We start from the raw sequence: 8,612 nt of genomic DNA, 5'->3' as shown, positions 1-8,612 counted from the left end.
TTTTTTAAGCCCCCAGATGGCAGCGGTGAACGCAGCAGAACAGCTCTTGGCCTCGGCTGCGGCCGCGCTTCCCCACACGGAGCCCACCGGGCCGGGCACCCGCAGCATCGCCGCGCTCCTCCGCTCACCCACGCGGCTTCCGCGGGTCATGACCCCCCACTCGCCTCCCGGCGAGGCGGCTGAGCTCGGTGGAACACAAGGACGCGGCGTCACCGCCAGCGGCTTTCGGCGCGGCGCGGCCGGGGCAGGACCACGCGGGCGTGACGCCGGCAAACGCCCGCAGCCAGCCGGGAGGGCAGGCGCCGGGCTGGGCTTCGCGCTCCCACACACACCGGAGCGAAGAGGAGGAGGAGGACGACGACGTGGGGCTGAGGACGTGGCTCCCCGGCACACGGAGACACCATCCCGGCGTGAAATCTGCAGAAATTCAGGGCTTGGGGGGGACGAGGGGAGAAATCCGTGAGGTTTGCGCTCGCGGTCGGAGCCAGAAGGGCGAAACGCTCCTTTCCTGAGGTCCAGCGACGGCGGAGCTCCCTCAGGATCACCCCGAGCGCTTCCTCCTTCACTCTCTTCGTGGCAGCGCGGTTTAATCCCCAAATTAAGCGGATCTTAAGGAGCACCCGGCAATACCCGGCGCAGCCCGGAGGCATCCGGAGCGCCCGTAACTTAACGTGTTCCTCTCGGGATGAAGCCCAAGGAGCGCGGGGCAGAGGATCCCCCGCCGAGCCGCCGCCCCTCCCTCGCCGAAGCCTCTGCTGCTTCATCCCAATTCGTTCCGGCAATTTGCGGTCGCGGGTGTTTGTTTTCCCTCCCCCCGGTGCTGGTAAACACGAGGGAGCCGAGCGCTCCCCGCAGCGCGGCGTTGGAGGGAACGCTGGTGCCTCCGACCGCAGGATTCACCCTTGTCCCAGGGCCAGGGGAAGGCGGGCGCTCACGTTTCCCACACAAAAAAGGCTCAAAGCAGCAGAACGTGCCCAAAAACTCCCCTTTCCCCCTCATCCAGCTCCGCAGCAGCACCAAACCCTTGGATTCAACCATCTCAAGGATCCGCGGGTCGCTCACAAGGGCGGGCGACCTCCCAAGTTCCCGCTCGCTTTCTGCTGGGAAATCCAGACGGGAGCAAAGCGGCGGCGGTTCCCAGGACTCGGAGCAGCCCGCGGGGAGGGAAACGTCCCAAAAGATCGACACGGGGCGTCCCGGGAGGCAGGAGAGGTCCTGGGAGGCGACGGGAAGCGCCCTCCGTCTGACGAAAGGGCTCTCGGGGGCTCGTGGAAAGCCGCTCGCTCCGGGGATGCCCTTTCCCCCCCCTCGGGGAGCGGCTGCCCGAGGTCACGGGCGCTTCGGGCTCGAAACGTCCCGATTTCCCAAGGAAAAGACGGTTCAAGACCCACGTCGCTCCTCGCTGCGGCGGATCGGCGCCTCGCCGGGCTCCGCGGGGCAGCGGTGACCCGAGTCGTGAGCGCACCGAGTGTTCCAGCGCTCCCAGCCCCGAAGGGAACCGAGCGGTGACTCGCCTTTTCCCTCCTTTTTCTTTGGCCGTTCCGAGCGCGTCGCTCCGCCCCAGGGCCCGTGAAAACGCAGCTTTTTGGGCGGCCGAGCCTCATGCTTGCACCCCCGGGAGAAGCAGGGGGTTTCTCCCCAAATGAAGCCCTTCCAGCCCTCGGGAATCCACCCCCAGAGGGAAGCAAAGGCTCGCAGGGGCCAGTCCCCCCCCCTCTGCTCGCCGCAGCTAACGAGGAAGCGAGGCCTAATGAAGCGTTCCGAGAGCAGAGGGGCTCGACCAGCCCCGCCGCCGGCTTTGCCGGGAGAAAACCCAACCTCGGCACAACTCGAGGGACGTTACGGCAGCCCGAAGCACTTCGGCGTTCAAACCCACCGTCTGCTCCTCTCCGGCGCCGCGGGAGACGCCGGCCTGGCCCGGCACCGGCGCCGCCGCGGTGGTTTTGCTTCTCGTTTTTAAGGACACCCCCCCCCCACCTGCCCCGCGGGGGGGGAACCCCGACCCCCAGGCACCTACCTATGGGCATGGAGGGCTCCGCCACGCGGCGGCGACGGGCGCTCTGGGGACGCTGGGCTTTTACCGAAACCCTGCGAGGGGAGGGAAAAACGGGCGATTAGTCGGTGTCGGGCTGGGCTCTGCCCCCCCGCCCGCCCGCCAGGCACCGATGCGCGGTTAAAGACTCATCAGCCGATTTGGTGGGTTTTTTGGAGATTTGGTTACTTACAGGGAGGTCGAGGTGCGGGAGGGGGGATCACCGCGCCGCCTCCCCTCCCCCGAGCTTACAGACCCAGAGGGAGAAGCCGTCTGTCCATCCATCCGTCCTGCTGCCGGCACGGGCCGGCGACGCCACCAGCACATGGAGGCCACCGCAACGCCGTCCCCTCCCCGCGGGGAGCCCCGGACCTCCCCGGCGTGGGGTGGGGGGCATTTTTGGTGGGGTGTGGGGATTTTGGGGGCTGGCGCTGCTGGCGCCGCCAACCCGCGGCAATCCAAGAATTCAACCTCACGACCCGCGCGCTCGTCGAGGCAACGGGGATCCCGCGCGCCCCTGGGCCAAAATACACCTTCCACGACCCTAATCTGAGTTATTTTTAAAAAAAAACAACCCTCAGTCACAGGCTGGGAATCGCTACAAAGCCCCTGACGGCAGGAGGAGAAGCGCCGGCCTCAATTCATCGCAGCCCTGTCGGGGCTCGCTCGCTTTGCCCCTTTACGAGGCTTTTCAGGGCGTTTTCACAGCACCGAGCTGGGAAAATAAGTCAACTCGCTGAAAATCTGGTTTATTTTGTTCGTGAGCCCCGTGCTGGTCAGTTAAAATCACCCCCCAGAGCGCGGGGTGGGCTCAGCCCCGAGCTTTCTGGTCTCTGGAGAAAAGGTTACAGGATTTTGAAGCTTTTCTAAACTTTGAGTGGTAAAACAAGCCCAGAAGCTGGAGCTGGGCGGGGGGGAAATGAAACCGGCTGCTCGGTTCTTCGTTATCTCGGTGCTGCTCATGAATTTTAAGCGGCAGCTGCACAAATCCCTTAATTACAGCCCCCACGCCCACCCCCCGCCTCCCTCAGACTCTGATCGTCAAAGGAGGAAAATAGAAATTATTCTAACAGGGGAAATTAGCAGCAGAGTCCCCGGGCTCGCCCGCTCACCCCTCTTCCCTCGGAGCCTGACGGGGCGGCAGAGCCAGACAGCGCCCACCGAGTCGGGGGAAAAATGGCAAAAATAGGGAAAAACGCCTCCTAACCTGCAGAAAACCCCCGTCACCCCCGTGCCTCGCCGGGGAAAGCTGAAAGTCGCGCTCCGCCAGCGCAGGAAAACGCCGCATTTCACCTCAAAAGAGCTGAACGCCGCATGAAAATAATTTGGGATTCTTTTTTTGCCCCCCCAAATCAGCGTATTTATAACAATCATCACCGAGGGCTCAGCGTTTCTCAGCAGCCGGGATCCAGCTCCCCGCAGGGCGACGCTTGTGCCCGGCTTTAACACGTCGGGACCCCGCAGCGCCGGAAAAGGGGACGAGCAGGGGGGCTGCGCCCCCAAAATCCCCCCCCCCCAACAGCCCCGAGGGACCCCCCGACAGCCCCGACGGCGATGTCGCCGCCAAACAAAAGACCGTGGCGGCACCCAGGGCTGCGCTGCCCACAAAGGGGAGACAGATCCGCTCCCCCAAAATGGAAGATGACAGTTGAGACACCCCCCCCCCCCCCCCCCCCCTTCTGACCGGGGCACCCGCTGCTCGTCCCCGCAGATGACCGGGCTTTGTGCGGCACCAGGGGATTTCTGCGGGGGTCTTCACCAACCGCGATCCCCCTGCTCCCCCCGCCACCACCCCCCAGAAAGGGGAGGGAGACAAAAAAAAGATAAAAAATCAGTTAATTTTAGGGGGGTGGAGACAGGAAGGGAGAACAGGACGGGAGGGGAGAGATGGGATGGAGGGAGGGCGATCCTGGCGTCTCAGAAATGAGGAGGAGGCCCCCCCAGGTGGAAGAAGATGATGCTGAGAGCCCCCCCAAACCAGCTGGGGGGGGGGGGGGGGCACACAGTGACAGCCGCTGGGGGGAGGGGTCCTGGCTTGGGGGGAGAAGGGCGAGCGCCCCGGGAGGAGGGGGGTTTAATGGGCAGGGGGGACGGTGTCCTCCAGAAGGACAAACAAAGCCCCGATGGAGGTGGGGAGGATGAGGAGGATGGGGCTTGGCTGGGGGGGAGGAAGATGCCCCCTGGGGGGGAGGTGGCACTGCCCCACTGAGAGAGGGGGTGTAAAAGACGGGGACAGCGGGGCTGGGGGCACTGGACACTCGGCAGGGCAGGGGGGAAACGGCTGGATTGGGGGGGGGGTGCCCCCTTTTGAAGGGGGACGTGGAAGGAGGCTGGCGAGCACCCCGGGGGGGGGGGGCTGCGGTGTCGCTGATGCCCCCCCCAGCAGCAAAGGCGGGGTGGGGGATAATGGGGGGGGGGGGGGGGCAGAGGGGCAGAGCCCAGCCTTGCGGCCCCGCAATGGGGAGGGTCTGGAGGAAGGAGGCTGGAAGGGGGGGGGGGGCGAGATTGGGGCGGGTGAATGATGAAGGGGGGGCGTTGAAAAGGGGAGATGGGGGGCTGAAAAGGGAGACGGATGGGGGAGGGGGCTGGAAAAGGTGAGATTAATACTGGTGGGGCTGAAAAGAGGGGGGAGATGCTGAGGGGGGGTGAAAAGGGGGAGCGACAGAGGAGGTGGATACTGGTGGGGCTGAAAATGGCGGGGAGATCGCGGGGGGGGGAGGGATGCTGCGAGGGGCCGAAAGCGCGGGGGGGCTCCCCAGAGGGTGAGGGCACCCCCGGGGGGGACAAAGCTGGGCTGCTGCCGGCCGATGGAACCCCCCGGCCCCAAACAATGGGCGGCGGCGGCGGCGGCAGCAGCGTTCTGCCGAGCTCCCATGACCCTCCCGGGCCGCCGTACCCCCCCCTCAGCGCTTCCCCCCTCCCTCCCGGCCCCATTCAGCCAAAGCCCCGGGCCAGCCGCCCCCCCCCCCCCTCCCCCCGCCGGCCCTTACCGCGCTGGCCGCCGGAGGAGCCGCTGGCAGGGCCCATCCCCGCCGGGCGGCCCCGTCTCGCCGAGGCGCGGGGGGGAACAAAGGAGCCGCCGCCGCCGCCGCCTGAGGGAGCGACGGAGCCGCGCGCGCGCCCGCCACAGGCCGCCAGCGCGCGTGCGCGGCGCCTCGCGCTTCCCCCCGCCCTCCTCCCTCCCCTGAGCGCGCGGGCGCGCGTCCCCCTCCACCCCTTCCCCGCCGCCGGACCAATGAGCACGGAGCGCTCCACCAGCGCGGCCAATGAGGATAGAGGAAAGGGAGGGAGCGCGCGCTCCCCCCGCCCTTTCTCCTCGGTTGGCGGAGGGGGCGGGGGGGGCAGCGGGCGCGCGCTTTGGCCAATCGGAGGAGGCGGGGCGCAGCCGACGGGGAAGGGGGAGGGAACGGCCAATGGGAGGCGCCCTCGGATTCTTCACCCCCGCCCCCGCTCTCTTCCTCCCCTCCGTCTGTCAGTCACCCGCGCTAGCAGCCAATCAGCGAGGCGCCGCCGACCTGGCGCGGGCTCCGTCCCCGCCGCAGCCAATGGGGGTTGGGGGGGGCGGGCGGAAGGAGTTGGGGGGGGGCGGCGGGCGCGCGCCAGCGGCGCGTATTCCCAGCCTTACACCCCCCCCCCCCTTCGCGCATGCGCAATGACCGCGCCACTGCGGCGAAGGGGAGGGGCGGGGGGAGGCACTGGGGGACGGGTCTGGGGGGGGGGGGGGTCCCGGGATTGGGGGGGGGGCACCGGGGGGGCTGTGAGGGCCCGGAGGGGGGGGTTACCGCGGAGGGGGGGTCTGTGAGGGCCCGGGGGGCCCTGGAGGGCCACGACACCGAGGGTCGGGGCCTGGGGGGGGGGGGGGGGTCAGGGGGCGGGGGGGGGCTGTGAGGTCCTGGGGGGCATCGGGGGGGTCCTGTCAGGGCCGGGGGGGCCCTTTTGCAGCACGAGCCGCGCGTCAATACGGGGCGATTTTATTTAATTTTAGATTCTCGACACCCCCCCCCCCCCCCCCCCCCCCCCCCCCGTTTCACAGCCCGGGCCGGCAGAGAGACCGAAAACTGTCAAAAATGTGCGAAAACGGGGAGAAAAAAGTCCCTAAACCGGAGTTTTGGTGAGCGCCCGGCGCGGCGACGCTCTGCGCAGGAAAAAAAGGGGCTTTTAGGGGCGCAGAAACAGCGTTTTCAGGAGAATTCCGAGGGGAGGGAGGATGAAAATCGAGGATTTGGGGGGCAACAGGAGGAATATCGAAGCCTGAGTAACGAAGCTGCAATTAGCACCTCCCGGGGGGGGGGTTATTAATTACGTTGGCGACGCGCGTGTGTCCCCGCATGGCCTAATTACCGGAGGAAATGACGGCGTAACGAGGCGGCCCCGTTGCTTCATCGCCACCGCCCCCACGGCAACGCGAGACCCCCCCGTGAAATCCCCACAAATCCCCCCCAAAACCGGGGGTTTATCGGGTGGGTTTAGCCCGATTTCTGCAGAAATTCAACACCCGCCGTCCGGTGGAACCGTTTCTGCCCGTTTTGGGGTCAGGGGGCGTGTGGCCGGGGGGGTGGGAGCCCCGTGGGTGATGGAGGGGGGACCCCACGGCGCGATAATAAATATAAAACACTGATATAAACCCGTATCGATGTATTAATTAAACACCGCGGGGGGGGAGGGCCCCTCGCCACCAGCCAGGCTGGGGGGGGGGGACACGTGTCGGTGACTTAACGAGCGCCCGATGACATCACAGACCGTCACAGGCGTTGACGAGCGGCTGGTCGGTAATTACGGAGGAAAACAAGAGGTGTCTTCATGTCTGAAATTAATAACGAGGCGCCTTAACGAGCGGGTGGTGGGGAACCGACCCCCTCCCCCCCAGCTGCCGGTGCGTCGTTTGGGGTGAATCCGCGAGGATTCAGCCGCGTTAACGAGTTCCAAGTGAGGATGGAATAAATGACGGGTAAACCACGGGAATTCAGCGGCGGCGCCGGGTCGAACGCGGCGCCGGCAGCCGAAGGGGTCCCGCTTACGGCGCCCCGCTGTCGCCGCCGGCGCGTCCCGGTGCCGCCGCCTCGCTCTCGGCGCGCCGGATCTCCTCGTCGGTGAGGGCGACGGGCCGGAATTTCTCCAGGAAGAGGCTCTCGTTGCGGTGGGAGCGGAGCTGGCGGGGGTCGAGGCGGCGCAGGTGCGGCGGCAGCCCCCCGAACTCCTCCTCGTTGACGTCGCAGTCCCGCAGTCGGGCCCCCAGCACCCACCAGCGCCCCCAGAACCCCACGTCCAGCAGGCGACTGGGCAGCTCCCGCCACCGCGGCTGCAAATACCGGCACCGGGCCGGGTAGAGCGCGGCGTCGTCGGCGTAAGGGGCTTCGTAGACCACCGCCAAGAAGACAAGGTGCCGGTACCGCAGCCGGCCGGCCTCGCGGCGCCGCAGCAGGCGTTGGACGTGCCGGTCGGCGGCGGGGCTGCGGGTGCCGGGGGAGAGGAGCAGCAGTGTGCCGGCCGCCTCCACTGTCGCCGCCTCGAAGGACTCGGCGCTGGGGACGGCGGCGGCGCAGGCGGCCGCCCCCGCCAGCCCTGCCAGGGACCCCGCCGCCGCCCCGGGACGCTGCCGAGCCCCCGCCGCCGCCTCCTGCACCGCCGCCGCGTAGTCCTGCAGCAGCGCCCGCCACCAGCGCCCTGCCGGGGGTGTCAGTGGGGGGGCGGGTGGACCCCCGCCCCACTAACCCCAGAGGTGGGGGCTGCCCCCCTAGACTCCCCCATTGACCCCAGGGGTGGGGGCTGCCCCCCTCGAACCCCCCCATTGACCCCAGGGGCAGGAGCTGCCCCCTTAGACTCCCCCATTAACCCCAGGGGTCTGCCCTGACCCCCCATTGGCCCCAGGGGTCTGCGTTGCCCCCCCAGATCCCTCCATTGACCCCAGGGGCATGAGCTGCACCCCCAGACCCCCCCTATTGACTCCAGGGGCAGGAGCTGCCCCTTTAGGCTCCCCCATTAACCCCAGGGGTCTGCCCTGACCCCCCATTGACCCCAGGGGTCTGTGTTGCCCCCCAAGACTCCCCCATTGACCCCAGCTGTGGTGGCTGCCCCCCCCCGAACCCCCCCATTGATCCCAGGGGTCTGACCTGACCCCCCATTGGCCCTAGGGGTCTGCGTTGCCCCCCCAGACCCCCCCATTGACCCCAACAGTCTCGGGGTTCCCCCCCCGGACCCGCCCCTCCCGTAGGCCTGGGCCGCCCCCCAAGCCACCCCCGTTCCCAGGCCCCAGCCCCCCCCCCAGTTGCCCCCCCGGGCCCCCCCTCACCGATGCGACTCTCTGCCAGGCGCCCCCAAAGGCCGCGGCCCCCCCCGGCCGCCGCCGCAGCCGCCGCCGCCATGACCGGAAGCGGCTCCGGCCGGGACGAACCCACCGACGGACCGGGCGGAACTATCGCGGCGGTGGGGGGAACCACATCGGCGGGGCGCGGGGCTGGGGGGGCGGGAGCGGGACGGACCGGGCGGAACCACTGAAGTCGTGGCAGAGGGGGGCGGAAGAACCACATCGGCGGGGCCGGGCGGTGAGCGGAGACCGGGGAACCGGGCCCGGGGGGAAACC

The 8,612-nt window shown here is 68.2% G+C and overlaps 1 protein-coding gene across 1 annotated transcript; it reads right to left on the bottom strand.

Moving 5' to 3' along the window:
* Nucleotides 1–7,046: 7,046 nt before the first annotated feature.
* TIMM29 (translocase of inner mitochondrial membrane 29) lies at nucleotides 7,047–8,394 on the bottom strand. Its single transcript, XM_086478834.1, has 2 exons — nucleotides 8,322–8,394; nucleotides 7,047–7,696 (listed from the first exon to the last, which is right to left on the bottom strand). Exons 1-2 carry the CDS (start codon nucleotides 8,392–8,394, stop codon nucleotides 7,047–7,049), a joined length of 723 nt encoding a protein of 240 aa, XP_086334960.1.
* Nucleotides 8,395–8,612: the final 218 nt, after the last annotated feature.

This window comes from Leptosomus discolor, chromosome 28 (assembly GCF_034619465.1).
Source record: "Leptosomus discolor isolate bLepDis1 chromosome 28, bLepDis1.hap2, whole genome shotgun sequence".
Lineage (NCBI taxonomy): Eukaryota > Metazoa > Chordata > Aves > Leptosomiformes > Leptosomidae > Leptosomus > Leptosomus discolor.
The sequence above is the reverse complement of the archived record's forward strand: the minus strand, read 5'-3'. Positions and strand labels throughout refer to the sequence as shown.